Genomic DNA, 18,134 nt, shown 5'->3' with positions numbered 1-18,134 from the left:
AAGGAATCATTGTAGATGCAAAGAGTGACGAAACGTAATATTAATATGTATATTTTTTTTTTAATCTGTGGATTTCAAATCATTGTTATATGTCATTAAAACATAATACTAATACAATAAAGATAATAAGTAACAAAAATAAAGTGAAAGAGTAAATAATAATAATAATAAGAGTAATTAAAAAGGTATCATTATAATGGCATTTTCAATTCTATTTTTTATTCAACTTCAAAATTTCAGTGTTAATAATAATCTAATCACCCACTATATATGTATACATTACAGTAAAATCGTAAATTTTCGTAAATGCTAATTAATATATGCATTTATACCGCAGTTCACCAGAGTCCATAACTGCGAAAAGACCAGTTTTCGTTCTTCGCGCATCTCTAGTACGCATCTTCGCCCTGATTGGCGATACTCCCAAACGAAGTGGAAAGCGATTAGCAGAGAGCTCGCTGCGTGCCCCTACCATCTTCCAACCTGCACGTCGTAGTTATGGACTCTGGTGAACTGCGGTATACGTACGATTTTAGCCAAAGTACGAACTGAATATAAGAATGTATACTACTCCTAATAAATGCATTCATTTACCAGATAATGTGTGCTATTCCTATAGCCCGTTAGTTAAAGCATATTGTCAAAAATATAAGTTTCAAAGACATAGGTATACTTAAAGAATAAAAATGTTCTCTTAACAAAATTGGTTGTTTGTATTCAATAAATATAAGAACGAAGGTTAGGTTATGTTAGGTTATATTTGTTCCTTTGAATACAGTTACTAACCAAATTAGCACATGCAGGTACGTGCATTTATTGAATTAACGCTTTTACTGTAACATATACGTTGTAAATATGGATATATTTATAATTTATACGTACGTCGTTGAGAAGTTCCCGCCTGTATTCGGATTCATCGATGTCGATTTCGGAAGCAAGATCAGTATGATCGGTAATATAGCCATCGTAGTGTGCGCTGTTCGCCTCGCTACGTGCATATTCTTCCTCCTCCTCAACGGTACCGGCGATGGTCGGTATTGAAGCACCACTTGCCAGTAGCATTACCACGCGTGGCACGAGGTCACCGGATGAATCTCCTCATTCCACCCTCTTTCGTCCGTTTCCTAAAACACAAGCACATCATTATATGTATCTCACCGATAGTGATGAGATCCATCCAATATTTATTATACGAGATATTATGCATTGCGGTGTGTATATTTCTTTATAATAGTACGAACAGATTAAGTGTGATATACAGGATGACCCATTTAATCTTTAAGCGCAATTATCTCCCAAATTATTTATTATTCGAAAGTTGGATAAATAGTGAGAAGATCAGAATATACTTACTAATGGTTATTATTATATAAGCGAACCGAGATAATAAAAGAATTCCAAAAAGTTAAGTATCTATTTTTATTGAAAAATTTGATGTAAAAATGTTTTCATCGCTTACAAAATAAATTCTTAATAACGGAATATTCTTTAAATTGATCAAAATAGTCTAACCCCTTACGACGTGCTTGAGAGGTGTCTTTGAAAATAGCTGTGCAAAGGGGTATGCATCATAATAGACGCGTGACAGTACCGTTTCCATGGCAATGTATCGTGTAGAGGTCTGGTAAACCCTATTTACCCTATTATTATCAGCTATTTTTAACCGACTTCGAAAAAGGAGGAGGTTACTCAATTCGATCAGTATATTTTTTAATGTTGTTAACATTCAAAACAAGCATCAGCATTATCAAAAGCATATTTTCATAGATATTCCAAATGTAACATTATTTATATTAGATGGTATTTCATAATACAATTGTAACAATAATTAATTTGTAAATCTAATTTTCAAGAATGGAATTAATAAAAATTTATAAAATTTATAAAGTAGAAATTCAAAGTTAAAATTGTTAATTTACTATAAATCGACCTATTGTTCTTATTTTATAAATTTTAATAAATAAAGAACTGTTCTTTATGAAATAAAAACTTTATCTCATCGTCAGTTCATTTTTTCAAAAAATCAAAAGATCAATTCCATTATTATGGTTTTATCATCCGTAATAATTAAGCAATACTCATTTTATGAATTTAATTGTTTTACATTTCACATTTGTTAAAAATCACATTTACAATGCTAAGTCAGTTATATTTGTATCTTTTGAACCGTATGTATACTTGACATATAAAAAATGTCACGATCATTAACAATTAAACTACTGTGAAACAAAACAAACTTACACCCAAGAATTACCTAATAAGGTTTCATCGCTTCCGTATATGTTCAACCTAAGATCTGATAAACCTATAACCGCGACGAAACCGACGCGTCCACGCATTCTACCCCTAGTCACTTTCCCTTTCCCCTCTGGCTTCTTTACACCCCTGTTCGTTCGTTACCCTCCGTTTTGGCACGACGTCACTGAAACCCACCCCCTACCCCATAGTATCGTCGTACCAACTCCGCGAAGTCATCCCCCTATCCCTAACGCACATTTACTCTGTCTTTTTCCTACAGTGTTTACCTATCCCTCTTATGCGCCACCTTTCCAGCACAATTATGCTCCTTACAAATAAACCCATTTGCACGAGATGCTACTGAGGTTAGGTTTTTACAACGCTAAAGAACGTCTAACGATACATCGTCATGGACAGTGCTTCCTACGTATACCTTGGTGTCTTCTTACGACTAGCCCTACATGGTATCGTGTTACCTCGAATCCTTATCATACAACCTAAAGCAGTAAGTCTACCGTATTACAAATATTCTATATATTGTTTATGTATATGTACTGTTTTCCGATCACAAGAAGTCTCACGCGACTGCACATAGGTAAGAGGGGATACTATTCTCACATCGACCATTTTCCAAATTTTACACGAGTCTAATTAGTTGATGTGACCGCTTCGACCAATCAGATTGCGTTATTTTCGTAGGACTTCTTGTGAGCGAAGAACAGTATATATCTTGAATTATAATAATGAATATGGGCTAACTCGTCAACAAAGTTTTAAGCTGTTGGTAATGTTCTAACCTCCTCATCGCGAGAAACTTTGAAACCTTCTTATAAAAGGGAATGAGTTATTTGTATCAGATGATTTGATATTTCTATTAGAATACTCATGCTTACATAAATTCATTGATTGTTAAGTTAGTTTTATTGAATACTTTCATTTTCATTATTTAAACATATATAAATTGTAATATAGGCAATGTATATTATATAATATGCATAAATTATAATTTTGCTTCATCATTTTTTTATTCATACATCTCTCTAAAAATAGAAATAGTAAAGATGCTTACCTTTTACAACGGGAATACAACAATCTTGAAGTAATGTACCATGGATGAATATTCACAAACGGGAAAGAAAAAATGTCAAATGAAACTGTTAACCATAACACCATAATCGGCACGAAACCCGTGGTTCGTAATAAACACGTTTTAATAGAATCCGACGTAAAAACTGTATCACAAATATCGTAGTAACTATTTTATTGTAAACACTGAACTTGACGTTAAATAGTCATCGTCTTTTGAATATATCCGTTTTTATAACATAGTATTCTCCTGTTTTGGCGCCACATTGACGGTCAATCGCGAACTTGTAACATCGATAAAACAGTTTGAAAATTGATTGAAGATCACGAAAATTATGGAACGATTTCCAACTTGTACTATATTGTAATTCATTTAATACACAAAATTGCAAAAAATATCGCACTATACGTTTCATGGAAGACGTGTTTGACGTTTTTATGTCAACAAATCGGCACACGCACACACTTGTCTTTCAGGTTAATGCGCGAGACGTGGAATTTGAAATTAAACATGGCGGTTGGACGGCAAGTTGGTCTGCGGGTTTGCAGATGAAAACAAAGTGGAAATATTATTGTTATTGTCTATCTAGAGGAGATACAACTGCGTCACGCGAAATGGATTAAATATCGGACCGAATGAACACACAACGTTACGTCCACGCGGAAAGGAAATTGCTGTACGCGAGACAGCAGTAACAATGCCGCGAGTAACTGCAGCAACGTGCGCAAAATACGTTCGATCGATAATACAGGTTGCCGCGGACTACGCTGACCAATAACAATCAGATCACACAAGACACACGCGAGAAACACGTGGAGACTCGAAATGCGGTCGCTGTTTAACGTATTGGCAATATAACCGATGTTGACGACGGGAAATGCGTCACACGACTGACGAGTACTTTACCACCCTCACAGACTCCCCTTTCCATCCCCCTTTTCCACCCCCTCAATTCGTTTCACCCCAGACTCGTTCGTTCAACCCCAACGTCCAAGAATATGCAATGGATGCTTGCATCGTTATTGACACGATACAGACCAATACCGTTCCAATACAAGAATGTTCTAAACAATTGTAGTTTATGTTCAATTGCGATGTCAAATAAATAACAAGCTTGACTGTTATTTCTTCCACAATTACTTTACGCTTACAGTTCTGTAATCTTAAACGTAAAGTATGTTAATTATAATTTTATAATAAAGTTTTTGAATTTTTTCATTCGATAAACACAAGATTTTAGAAGATTCAATACAAAGATTGATTATAATTAGAAACTTAAAAAGATATAACTTGTATTATAATAATAACAGTGGTATCGAGCTGCTTATTTAATTATTATAACACGCTTACATATTCATCATTGATGAACGTCCAAGTTAATCGATGTAAAATAAAATTTGTTTAATTTGATCAAAACACGTGTTATGAATTTTAATTTTAATTTCAATATTTATTTTACTCATTTAATATTGTCTTATATGTAATACTCTATTTTTTATAAATATTTAATACATTATAAAATTTTCTGTTCACCAACTTGAATTAAATAAAAATGGTGAAAGTTTAATATATTGTATGAATATTTTATGGTTTTATAATTACCGGTATTTAAATTTGTTAGTTTGTTTCAGATGGCGCAGATGTATCCAGTTGTCTGCATTTCCCTTTCACCGTCGACGATTATGACGGAGAAAGAAATGGGGTTATGTTAGGTTAAGTTCTTAGTTGTCAACTTGAAACATATAAGTTCAAAGCTAACTTTTTCGTATAACATGATATGATACGAACTCGAATGCAGAACAAAAGTATAGAAACTATGTCATATTTACGTGACTGGAGACAAGCACTACGTGCTCCTCACGTCTACAGAGTTGCCAATAGTACTTTTCGCATTCAAAGTCAGTATTTAGCTTTAATTTTCTTACTATTAACTGTGCCTCTATTTTTACTTGGATTCCCCTTGTTACGTGGAGTAGTACGCTCCTCACCATCGAATCCGTTTTTAACACAATGTCGATATTATAAATACAATAAAACGTACCCTTTGTCAACTCCATTTAAAACTTTAAAGGGTATTACCTATAGAATAGCAATAGTAAGTGATCTTGACCATAACTCCAAAAGTTTAGATAAAAAGAACATATGGCACAGCATTATGAAAACTGGAAGTCTCTTTTGGGACCCTAACACAAATTTCATTACTATCCTTTGGGATGACAGAAATCAAATGTTAACATCATCTTTAACTATGAAAGGGCGTGGAATGGAATTATCTGAATTAGTCACATTTGATGGACGGTTATTGTCTTTCGATGACCGTACAGGAGTTATATATTTTATAGAAGGAGAAGAAGCTTACCCATGGGTCATACTAATGGATGGTAATGGCAAAAATACTAAAGGTAAATGTCACATTTTCTTCCAATATAAAATTTTTTATTTTTCAATATAAAAATAGATTCATATCAAACTTATGGAATTATTTTTAGGATTTAAATCTGAATGGGCAACTGTTAAAGATGAACATTTATACGTTGGCAGTATGGGCAAAGAATGGACTACTCCTTCGGGAGAGTTCGAGCACAATAATCCTCTCTGGATAAAAGTAGTATCTTCCCATGGTGAAATTGAGTCCTTGAATTGGATTTCAAATTATAAAAGATTACGGCAAGCAATTAACATTGAATATCCAGGTGTATTATCATTTTATAAATTGTGATTTTATATACACAAATTTTACCTAAATGTTAATTAATCATTTCTTACAGGTTATATGATACACGAATCAGGAGCCTGGAGTGATATACATAAAAGGTGGTTTTTTTTACCAAGAAGATGTTCTCACGAACGTTACAATGAAACTAAAGATGAAACAATGAGTTGTAACATATTACTAACTGCGGATGAAAATTTTGTAGACATTAAGGTTCTGATTTACTTATTTTATTGTATTTTATTGCACTTTATTAAATTGAAATATAACAAACTTTAATAAAATCTCTTCTTCAGGTTACTAAAATTGGTAATTTAATTCCAATTAGAGGATTCTCAAGTTTCAAGTTTTTACCGGGCTCCGAAGATTCAATCATTGTAGCTCTTAAAACTGAAGAATATCAGGGACAAACTGCCACATACATTATGGCATTTACTATTGAAGGGAACATAATAATGCCTGAAGCGAAGGTGATGGATAAGAAATTTGAGGGCTTAGAATTTATATGACATTCCTTTTAGGGATAATACTATTAAATTATACAGATGTAAATAAATGTACAGATTTTATAAATCTATATTGTTAAGAGATTTTAAATAAGACTATGTAAATTATTTTACATAGGTTGTTTTTAAACCGTCAGTATTATTCTTGTTAAAACGCAAATATGCTGACTGTGCTTTCAGAAAAGGTATCCCCACATATATATATTAACATGTAAATGCTTTTCAAAGTTTATCATTGATTATAAGTATATAAAATAAAGGAATAATCGCAGGTAAAGACAGTATTGTACAGAAGCTATATAACAGAAGTTTTATGGTATTATTTTGTATATTGTTCATTATACTATTTGCATCAGAACAGTGTTTAAACTTATTGTTAGCTCTACTTCTTTTCTGTTAAATATGTTAATCAGAAAGTGCTTTCAGAGAAACCTGCTCCTAATATCATAACGCTCTTTCAGGGTCGTCGTTATATAGACTAAAATCAATAACATCTATATATGAAAACTCGGCGATGGTGGCAGCAGCATTGCGCTCTGTTAAGAGAATTTAGTCAACTCGTGGCACTGTAGATAAAAAGCTCTGTTTGATAAATGTCATGTTCGAATATTTTTCAAATAGTTACAAATATCTTTTTAATGAAATTTTCTTAAAATAGTGGTGTCGTGTAGTTGTAACAGTCTGCAAAACGTGAAAAAGGCTGGAAAAAAGATTTACATATTTAATGATATTACTCATAAAATAATAAAAGGAACAGAAAGGATTCATTACATAAAAGATGCAACTAAAATCTTGAGAATCAGAAATATGAAATAAATATTGAAAAAATTAATTGTGCTGTGTGTTATGTAGTACAGATTAATTTTTTTCTGAACATGGAAAAGCTTCATTGTATAATATATACAAATAATATAATTCCTCTAACAATGTACAATATTGATAATTCATCGAAAGTGGCCCAAGTTACACGTTAAAATTAATACAGTGTTCTAACTGTGAAAAATTCTAGTTTTTTAAGGAAGTATTCAATTATATTTTGAGTTTGACATTTCTTCTCTGTTGAGCAGTAAAACGAAGAAATGGATGAAGATGTTATTGCGAGAATATTTTACATACTTATTCATACTGATATGGCAGCACGTCTGGCAAACCCGTGACGCATATTTACCAATTACACGCTTCGATGCTATTTCTAATCATTGAATTTTATTTCATAAGAAAGAAAAATTAAATTTACCATCGATTCGTTTGATTTAAGAAACTGATCTTAATCTTGTTATTTTATAACACCCGGTGACATGATTTTTTCCTGTGCACGTGACTATCCCGTTGAAAATATCGCATTACTCTTGAAATTCAGTTAATTCTTAAACGTTTCAATCACCCTGAAGAATCATGGCTAAAAAGACAGAAGATATGAAAGAGTGGAATATTGCTAGAACGGGAATTTCTCTTCTTTTGAATAATAAAGTTGAAGAGGCTGAAGCCCTATTTACTGGACACCCTCATAGCTTTCACGTGAAAGCAGGTCGCTGCTTTGTCCTGTTTATGGTACGTAAAACGTGTATTAAAATTATGTTCTAGTATAATAAAATATTCGTAATGAAAAATTTTTAATTTAAAAAAAGTTTTAAGGCAACCATTTTACACAAGTTTCAAAGAACAGACTGCGAAAATAAGTAAAAATTACTATCTAATAAACTTTTAATAAACGTTTAATGATCCTTTAATAAAATAATTATTAGATTAATCTATTTAAGAAGTATTTTTTCTTTATAACTTTGTTAAAAAAAAACAATTGAAATTTTATTGAACATACACATATTTTTTTTAAATAAAATTTACATGGATATTTGTATCTCATTTTCCAGTGTTGTAAATAATCGAAACAAATAATTTAATTTTTTGTATTGCATAGTAATTAACACATTATTAATTGATTACTAATATCCTTCTATGTGTAGTTGTATCAGCTTACGTAATTATTAATAAAGTACAAAATTATAATGAAAACTTACAGTATTATTTATTGTGTTGGATAATACTTAGCTTCATTTTAAGATGATCCCGCTCTTTTAATTCTTGAAATTTATATAGATCTGAGCATTTTTTATAATTAAATATTAAATACAGTCAGTGATATACGTATTAAAATATCTTGTATAAATATTTTCAGTCCACAAATTAGTACAAAATATTTTCCAAGCTGCTAAAATTTTATTTCAGAGACTTCTAATTTTCTTCGTTAATATTTTTAAATTAAAAATTTGTAATTTTAACTTTGAACTCGTGGGAAAAAGTTATCCGCTACAAAAATATAAAGAAATGATATTCCTTTTAATTATTTACTTAAAGTTAAGTCATAAAGAAATTGTTGGAAATGTTAATTACTAAAAATTCCTGTTCACAAAATTGAAATTTTTAATGAAAAAGATTTATCCAACAATTTCGAGTTATGTTTGCACGAGCCATTACCATTTTTATCCCTGCACTACTAATTTTGCCGTACTCTGTATAATTGGAAAATAAAAACAGGTACGAATAATTCCTAAATGAATTTTCAGAATGCATTAATGACATTTGAGAATGATAAACTTCAGCAGGCCATGATATTGTTGAAAGATATGGAGAGAGAATGTGCGAGTGATATAGGATGGTTAAAATCCATGAAGAGCAAGGTCTTTAGAACGGAAGAAACTAACGTAATTATTACTATTATTATTTTAATAGAGATGATAATTATAGTGAAGCTCCGCTATTAAACGACTGATAGGAATTTTTTTGTAACTTTTTAACTCAAAAACTAGATTATCAATTTTGACCATTCTTTACAAGCCGATCACAATGGTCACTGTAAGTGTTTATATAGAATAAAATCAGAGATCGGTGATGTGCTTGAGGAATGGTGATAGAAACCGAGAAATCGGAATTACGCTATCGCGCGAGTTTATTAAACGCTACTTTTAATTGCTATATTGTGTCCTAACTCGGTTAAAGTCACTTTTATTGCAAATTAATCGCTTCGCTCCAGTATGTCAGCCACGAAGCGGATGGCGGCCTAATATTAAACAAAAATCATATGTAAATAATAAATAATTTGAAAAACAAATGTTACAGAAAGATTATATCAACAAATTGGAAAGACAAATAGTTTTAGCAGACTCCCAGGTCTGTGCTGCAATATTAACATTACTACAACAAGAACTCACTGGTTACGTACGCGGTGGCTGGATGTTACGTAAAGCTTGGCAAGTTTATCAACACGCGTACACACAAATTTTACAACTTTATCAGCGTACCTTTGGTACCAGTCCATCGGGTATGTAATTGTCTTAATACATTGACTGCCATGGGAGTCATTGGTGACCGATATCACAATATAATTGTTGATCGATTATTAAGAATTAATGGGATTGAATATACAGGGTGTTCGACAACAGGTGGAAGATTTTTTAAGGGCTGATTCTAGGGATCAAAATAAGACGAAAATCAAGAATGACGAAATAGCGTTTGCGGCTTTGTTTTCCAGTAATTAACGTTTAAAAATTCGAGTAAAAAGCGCCTAAAACCTGCAACCTGCCCAACACCGACGACTGAACGTCAGGTCAGCAGGGGTTGGTACAGTCATAACCAAGAATCATTGAATATGTAGTAGAAACTTAGTACCTCGTGCTATTGTTTCTCGGTACTGCAGCATTCGGCTCTCTCTTCTTGGTTATGACTGTACCCACGTAATTATTATTATTATTATTTTAATAGAGATGATAATATTAAACAAGAATTATATGTAAATAATTTTAATAGAGATGGTAATATTAAACAAGAATTATATGTAAATAATAAATAATTTGGTAAACAAATGTTACAGAAAGATTATATCAACAAATTAGAAAGACAGATAGTCTTCCCTACTGACCTGACGTTCAGTCGTCGGTGCTGGGCAGGTTGCAGGTTTCAAGCACTTTTTACTCGAATCTTTAAACGTTAATTACTAGAAAACAAAGCCGCAAATGCTATTTCGTAATTCTTGATTTTCGTCTTATTTTGATCCCTAGAATCACCCCTTAAAAAATCTCCCACCTGTTTTCGAACATCCTGTATACATTTTGTGAATTTGAGTCACAATTGACCTAGACTCCGTTGCTCAAGGGTTAATATGTTCCTTCGAGCTAATTATTTGTAACAACTATTTTTTCACATAATTATATAATGGAGTACTTTGTTGATAAAAATCTTGTTAAAATTCTAAGTGAAACAATTTTCGTAACTTTCAATTTCATTAGGATTCAATACGAGGTGCAGTACTCCGTGCAATGGCTCCTCTTATTCCCTTCAAAGTCTACAAAGTCCAGGTTCCTCGGAATGGTCTATACCTTCTTGCAATGGTTCAGCAAACCATCCAACACCAGTCTCGCCCCCCTCAGGTCTGCGAAGCTCTCTATCAATGTTCTTCTCGCTCACTGGCATCACGTCCGAACAACAGACACCGTAATTGTTGTTTCTTCTTACAAACATTTCTCACTCCTTATTATTGAATCCTTGTTTTTCCCCCTCTCAGGATCGTCGAGAGAAATACTTGTGCTTGTGAAATAATTAAGGTTGAAGATTTTTAGGTATTGGTTTGTAATACTTGCTAAGTTAGGCATGGACAGTAAGTAGCTTCGGAGCTAGGCATTGGCATAACTTAGACCTTCTTTCGGGGTGGGCTAGGTCTTTTAGAAATTTAGAAATTTTAGAACGCTGAAAAGCTGGAATTTTTTAATTTTGAAATTGTTAGGATTTGGAATTTTGTAATTTAGAAGGTCTGAAATTATTGAATTTTGGAATTTAGAAAGTCTGAAATTTATGAATTTTGGAATTTTGGAACTCTGAAATTTTTTAAATCTGAAATTCTGATATTTTTAAGTTTTAGAATTTTAGAATCTCAGAATTTTTTAATTTTGAAAGTTTGAAATTTTGGAATTCTGGGAAGCAAAAAGTTTAAAATTTTGAAATTTTGGAATTTTTAAATGGTGAAGGTCCAATTTTTGAAAAGGGGCTAATCTAAATGTATAAGGGTGCAGACCCAACGGAGCTCGATAGCAACCTCAAAGACCAAAAAATTAAATTCTAATTCTAAATTATAAAAAATTGCGATTATGCTATATTTATAACTCTTTCGTTTTACTTTTCCCCTGTGTCATTTTAAAGTTTAACCTAAGAACACCTTTTTCCTTTTTAATAATTAAAGATATTTGCTGAACATCGTGGGCGACCGGTCGTCCACATGATGTTCCAGGAGTTAAAAAGAAAAATACATTTTTTATTTATAATGTATTTTATAATTACCACATAAAAGGTTAAATGCAGAAAATATACATTTTTTACAATTAAGTTACTTGGGAAGTAAGAATAATACAGGAAAACAGTTTTTATATTAGATTTATATTAAGGAATCTTCTAGAAAAGAGAAGAGGAAATGTATACAGGGTGTTTTTAAAAATTTTGTTATTTGTAACCATGTAGAAAATATTTCAAAAGGAAACTATGGAATTTCAGGAGAGTAATTAGGCTGTAAAGGTGAAGATCATCTTAAGCGCATTACTTCTGAGATTTCAGAAGCTTTATCCTTTTTTTAATATAACTGTATCCATATAAAATACAGATTACTGATTCATAATTTCATTGACGATTGATAATATTAAGATTTATATATTTAATGCAGTATTTGTTTTTCATTAACTTTTGTTATTAAAATTTTGATTGCCCCTTTGTAATTAGGCTACCTCGGCGATCCTGTTCCCTCTACACGTTTTCTTTTTCTAGTTTCAAAAATTATATTGTCACTTGCATTGTTTCTGAGGAAGAAAATGTTATAAATAACAATGTTTATTATATTCGTATTATTGAAATTTGATGATAATGGTACACTAATCCAAAAACAAAATACAGTAGAGCTCAGTATAATCCAAGAGATATGTTTTACTTCAATCAAATAGCTTTATTGCAACATATACTAATATTCTATATTCAATAAATGTTTTAAACAATGGAAAACATTTAAGTAAATTTTATGAAATATCTAAATAAGAAATATTACATTATACGGTGGTCTACTGTAATGCTTGTGCGTTTTGATATTTAATCACAAAATAAAATGTGTTTATTAAACATAAATTACTATTTCACTGTGGAAGGTTAATAAAAGTGAAAAATAATATGTTTTACAGTTTTGTTGAACCTAGCGAGGTCACCAGATTGATGTCAGCAGTTAGCTTTGGATATGGGATTTATCAGTTGTGTGTCAGTTTATTGCCACCCTCGCTTATAAAAGTAATTCACTTTTTGGGCTTCGAAGGTGATAGAGAAGCAGGACTCACTGCTTTAATGTATGCACGATTGAGTGAGGATATGCGTGCTCCACTTGCCACGTAAGTTTTTGGGGGATTTTATTATTTATAAAATACAAAGTGTTAAAAAATACCCTGATGACCTCTACACCGTTGAATAGATCACGAAAAATCGAGGCGAAAAGTTCTGTAGCATTTTTCGTGATCTATCCAGCGATGTAGAGGTCTTCAGGGTATTTTTTAACACCCTGTATATGTATGTACATCACGTTTCAAAAAGATTGCACACCGTGAAAAATTCTAATTCCTTATGCCAATACAAGCCTACAGTTACCATTTTGCAATCAAAAGTTTCATTTCTGAAATATAAGCGATTAAAGATTGGAAGTGGGACAACCTACTTCGGCGCCATTTTATACAACTGAACGATCAGCTGATCACATGGTTCAAGATGCACTTACAGAAAAGAACACATGCAGATATACAAATACATTTCAAATACGTTTCAATTTTTGAAAACAAAGTTGCAAATTACAAAATAATTAACAACTCTTCAGTATTTAGCAGTTTTGGTATGGACAATAGATAGCTTTTGTGGTGTATAGCCTTTTTGAGACAAGTTGTATTTTAAGATATTATTATTATTTTTATACCTTGTAGCTTATCTTTACTTTGGTATCACACAATCGCCCGCCCTTTTTTCGCCCTTGATGGAAGCAATCTTCGAGCTGGTGTGAATGCTGCAAAGCAGTTAATTACAGAATGTCAATCAGAGTTCAATAATTCCGCGCTGTTCCTCTTTTTCGCTGGCCGGATACAGAGACTCGAGGTAAAAATACTTTGTTATTTTCAGAAATAATTTCATGACAGATGAAAGATTATAAAATAAGTTCATCAGTTATTTTTAATAATCCTAAAAAATATCTTAAAACAGATATCTTAAAATAACAATAGACATCAATTTTTAAATAGAACAAAAATATTTTATTTATATTTGAACTAATAATAAAATTATTGTTACCCAGACAGTTTCGTTTATAAATATATCTCATTGTTATATTTTATCAAATTCTTCAAAGAATTTTAATTTTATCAAATTAATTAATTTTGTCCCACAGTCAAATGTAAATGATGCTCTTCAAGCGTATGCAAAGGCTGTTGAAATTTCCAGTCAGAGGGAAATAAAACTGTTATGCTTGCACGAGGTAGCTTGGTGTTACCTAATTCGATTGAGTTACGAAGAAGCTTACCGATCTTTAACGCAATTACGCCAGCAATCTAGGTGGTCAGTAAGCTTTTACGCTTACTTAGCAACTGGTAAGGTATTTTATTTTCTCTTCCCTATTTTTCCTTTATCGTCATGTATATTCAAAAATCTTTTTCTCTATTTAGTTTGTTGCGGAGCGATTGGTAAATTCGACATTGTGGCGGCCTCTTATCGAAAGATACTTAATTCGAATAATCGAATGAATAAGGAGACGCAACTTGGTTTGTTCGTTACGCGTCGAACGCCTAAGCTTTTGAATCAAGAAACTGGACAACCTTACGCAGTTTTGTACTACAGATTGCTCGTGTACGAGTTACTTTATTTGTGGAACGCGATGCCGTCCTGTTCTGCAGAGTCGTTACGAGGAATTGTTCTAGGTAGTACAAGTTATACTTTTCGTTTTTTGTTTTATTTTTATTTATAAAACTTATTAAGGGCACAGACTCCTTCAAGGCCCACTTCGAATGGATCTAAGCGTCGTTGTAAAGAAATGGGCATAAACTGGACATTTGACAATGTGACGTCCAACGTCATTATCCAGAATAATAAATAAAAAGTGAGAAGGCGTAGTTGCCAAATCGTATCGTTTGAGAATTTTGAAACAATTCGTTAGAACAATCAGATACTGCAAAATCAAGTTACATTATAAATTAGCTGGTTTATCTGGTCTTAAAATTAAATGTTTATTAGAAGAGATCATATCTTTTAATAACAACACTTTTTGGTTTTTGATTTTTTCTTAATGATACTTTTACTAATGTAATTGTGAGATTCTTCCGATTAAATCAAGACCAAACACGATATAATTTGAATTATATTTACTTATTACCTTAAAAATGGAAAAAACTTCAGATCACATTTGGGGATTAAATGGATGAAAGAAAAACACTCGTTGAAGCAAATATGCTTCAAATTATATTGTATTTGGTCTTATTTTAATTTGAAGAACCTCACATTGGTCAAAGCTTCATTTAGCAAAAATAAAAAATAAAAAAGTTTTATTGTTTAATTAGTATTGTCTTCGTTCTTTTGATTCTCAGACCTCATTCTCTTTCGCTCTCTGCTCTTTTCTAAATCCCTCAACATTCAAACACTGGACTCGAGCTGTTTCCAATTGTAAGAACCGAAAAGACACCTTCGCTTCATAACTGCCTGGTTTCGGCACTGATTTTCGACTAGTTACCCAACTTTCACTGTAATGTTCAAAATGTACTTATCTCTCTTTGAAAAATTCATTCTAATTGCAGTCAGAAATAAATTATGACTTGTTCCAATTGCATAAAACATCCTGTTTATGTGTAAAATGTTAATAATAATCAAATAAACAATGATTTTTATTATGACTCTGTTATTAGAATGTAAAGGTAACCGTGCGGATGAACCAATGGTTGGACTAGCTGATTTAATTGAAGGAGCGGCCTATTCTTATCTCGGTGATATCCAAGCGTCGATTGAAAGCTACCGAAATTGTATAAAACGTCGTAATCCGTCCAATGATGCATACGATCAACATGTCAGCGCCTTTGCGCTTTATGAACTTGGTACTGCACTTTGCATTATTAATGTGAGTAATAAATAGACAATACATCACTTGTGTTAATTTTTTTTTTTATATTTATTGCTGGTTTAACTCTGGGATGGCGGACCACGGAGAGAGTCCTAATTTTAATCTAATTTGATATTCCATATTATTTTTATTGTCTAAATTTTACATTTAACTTTAGGTTAATATCCTGGTATATGTTTTGTAAGTGTTGGCCATGATTCCAGGCTTCACTGTTTACTGATTAGTGTATATTTATTTCTTTATAAATAAAATAAGCGAAAATTGGGCCAGCTTAAGTGACCAAGGGAGCAAAGTCTTTATATATAGTGTTATATAAAATTAATCAGTATTAAATTGATCTACGTTTTGTTTCAGAATATCGAAGAAGGAAAAATGGTTCTTTTAAAAGCTCAAACCCAATACAGAGATTACGACTTTGAAGGCCGATTGAATGTACGAATACATACCACCCTGAGGAATTTTAACTGACGACGAATAAGAATATGGTCTATACAACTGTTATGTAATATATCTGTAGATTTGAAAATACTATATTTTTTAGGTATCGGATCCTTAACGCAACTACACTTTGTCCTATGATATTCCGTCTATACATACGATGTTACTAAACAAGTTTCTGTGCATCATTAATTTAATTGCAAAGCCATAAAATTCAATATTTCTAAGTAGTTTTTTAGTCTATAAAAAATCGTACCAACGGTGTTCGTTTTTTCCGTCTACACCAGGCATGCACCGAGGATCTTGTTACGGGTACAAGTTGCTCCCCACTGATATGTTTCTCGAGATTGTAGGCGTTTAGTGGTGGGGAGAGGGTTCCGTCTTCCCGGACGCCTTTAGTTCGGGCCGGGGACCGCTAGATGGCGACGAGAGATGACGGCGGTGACAGTGCTCTCGCAAGCGGTCGCCCGGCATGCAGTTCAAATATATAGAAGCTCCGAATTGCGGTATGATAGGTGTCAGGGGCAAGGATCGTCTGTTGTCAGCTCCACTAAACGAGTCTGACAGACGATCCTGAGACAAAATAACACCTTTTTCTCCCTTCTCCTACAAGATATTACATTGCTCAATCACATTCATGATCGATTTTTTAAATGAACCAAATCTGTACCTTTCCAGCGATAAAATTTTGTCAAGTACCAAGTGAGAAAACCCATAGTAGAGCTCCGTAACAAGCTCCGGCGCTCTTGGATGCCCGGACGGGACACTTTCGTATGCATGCCTGGACCACATTAATGTTAGAAACTTTACAGTCGTACCAAATCAGTTCGGTTAAACTATATCAATACAAAAAATAATCCTATTGTTACATATAATGTACATACATACATATATATTTGTTCATCCTGTTGTACGTACAGAATGTTCATCCGCACGATTTTTCAAGCATTTACAATAAACTGATTAAAAGAAAGTCATAAAACTATTTTCTATCGTACGTTCAACAAACTACTATTACAAAATATTTTTTATGTTATCAAGAAGATTATGTTTCATCTTTTTAACACTAGAACTACCGACGTCTGATGCACACTTATTTTTAAGTTTAAAATAATGTTGAAAATTAAATAGATAAAGGATGTAATATAATTCAATGTATACATTCATTCTTTATTTCGATTTTTGAAATTTATAATTTAAAATAAGAAACTTGAAACCAATTTTGACTGATTTGGTAGTTCTAGTGTTAATATTTCTATGATATCTTTTCATGTTAGAATTAAAAAGAAAGTCGAAGCAATTAAAGCATGGGTGCAATGGATGTAAGAAAAATGATTAAAATAGGCTAAAACTTATTTAAATTAAAAATAATACACAGTAAACGTTTAACCCTCGAACGACGGACCATGAGGAGAGGCTCAATTTTAATTTAATTTTGTATTTCATATTATTTTCATTTTCTAAATTTCACCGTTCCTTTAAAAATTATTTTCCCAATGTATGAAACACTTTCGCTTAAAAATTATATATTTAATTTTAGCTTGGTATCCTTATATGTATATGTTTTGTAAGTTTGGAACACGACTGATCCAGGCTCCGCTATTCAATAATTAAGATTTTTAGTTAACGACAGCAATGACTTGAAATTTGCATTAAAATTTGTTAAACAGAAGTTAGTCGCTATATAAATCGAAGAAATTTTGACAAACTTTCAAAGCAACAAGCTTTATAGTAGTTGTTCAGGTTCTTCAAGAGATAAAACCTGTGATTATGAGGAAGATCCGATGAGCGTTCGAAACACGTATTGCTGCGCAAATGGAGGAATCTGTCCAGCTGCTGTATTAAATTCCTCTCGCCAATCTCCTTGGTACTGTAAACTCATCAAACCATTTGTATTTTGTGTGATCACATCGTTGTTGGGTACGTTATTTTTTTGGTTAATTGAACAAAAATTGTAAATGAATCTGTGACTGAAATAATGAACCTAAT

General features: G+C 32.2%; 3 protein-coding genes across 4 annotated transcripts in view; 2 read left to right on the top strand and 1 right to left on the bottom strand.

Moving 5' to 3' along the window:
- LOC114879405 (protein rhomboid) overlaps positions 1-5,007 on the bottom strand; it is a 500,898-nt gene extending 495,891 nt beyond the window's left edge. Inside the window, exons 1-2 of the mRNA XM_046286803.1 lie at positions 4,928-5,007; positions 883-1,124 (exon numbers count right to left, since the gene is read on the bottom strand). Of these exons, the coding sequence (XP_046142759.1) occupies positions 883-1,062 (180 nt within the window). The 5' untranslated portion in view covers positions 1,063-1,124; positions 4,928-5,007. The remainder of the gene's footprint in view (positions 1-882; positions 1,125-4,927) is intronic.
- On the top strand, positions 4,996-6,902 carry LOC114875748 (soluble calcium-activated nucleotidase 1). The gene is made up of 4 exons (XM_029186386.2): positions 4,996-5,727; positions 5,815-6,018; positions 6,094-6,251; positions 6,335-6,902. The coding sequence occupies exons 1-4, from the start codon at positions 5,103-5,105 to the stop codon at positions 6,545-6,547; spliced, it is 1,200 nt and encodes a 399-aa protein (XP_029042219.2). The 5' UTR covers positions 4,996-5,102; the 3' UTR covers positions 6,548-6,902.
- A 153-nt stretch (positions 6,903-7,055) lies between these two features.
- Positions 7,056-17,226, top strand: LOC114875747 (tetratricopeptide repeat protein 39C-like). Of its 2 annotated transcripts, XM_029186383.2 has the most exons (10): positions 7,056-8,095; positions 9,109-9,246; positions 9,662-9,863; positions 10,828-11,032; positions 12,754-12,954; positions 13,534-13,702; positions 13,992-14,190; positions 14,266-14,517; positions 15,496-15,704; positions 16,062-17,226. In XM_029186383.2, exons 1-10 carry the CDS (start codon positions 7,940-7,942, stop codon positions 16,173-16,175), a joined length of 1,845 nt encoding a protein of 614 aa, XP_029042216.1. In that variant the 5' UTR covers positions 7,056-7,939; the 3' UTR covers positions 16,176-17,226. The 2 variants fall into 2 exon arrangements, with proteins under 2 accessions (XP_029042216.1, XP_029042217.1); XM_029186384.2 differs by lacking the exon at positions 9,109-9,246.
- The last annotated feature ends 908 nt before the right edge of the window (positions 17,227-18,134 follow it).

The sequence above is a fragment of the Osmia bicornis genome, chromosome 8 (genome assembly GCF_907164935.1).
Source record: "Osmia bicornis bicornis chromosome 8, iOsmBic2.1, whole genome shotgun sequence".
Taxonomy (NCBI): domain Eukaryota; kingdom Metazoa; phylum Arthropoda; class Insecta; order Hymenoptera; family Megachilidae; genus Osmia; species Osmia bicornis.
This window is presented reverse-complemented; position numbering and strand designations above follow the sequence as displayed.

Bases quoted from the DNA above. Each gene is read 5' to 3' on its own strand.
- LOC114875748 (XM_029186386.2), top strand. From the start codon at position 5,103: ATGATACGAACTCGAATGCAGAACAAAAGTATAGAAACTATGTCATAT. The intron at 6,019-6,093 runs GTGTATTATCAT...CATTTCTTACAG, and splicing joins AATTAACATTGAATATCCAG to GTTATATGATACACGAATCA. The intron at 6,252-6,334 runs GTTCTGATTTAC...TCTCTTCTTCAG, and splicing joins AAAATTTTGTAGACATTAAG to GTTACTAAAATTGGTAATTT.
- LOC114875747 (XM_029186383.2), top strand. From the start codon at position 7,940: ATGGCTAAAAAGACAGAAGATATGAAAGAGTGGAATATTGCTAGAACG. The intron at 9,864-10,827 runs GTATGTAATTGT...CAATTTCATTAG, and splicing joins CTTTGGTACCAGTCCATCGG to GATTCAATACGAGGTGCAGT. The intron at 14,518-15,495 runs GTAGTACAAGTT...CTCTGTTATTAG, and splicing joins GTTACGAGGAATTGTTCTAG to AATGTAAAGGTAACCGTGCG.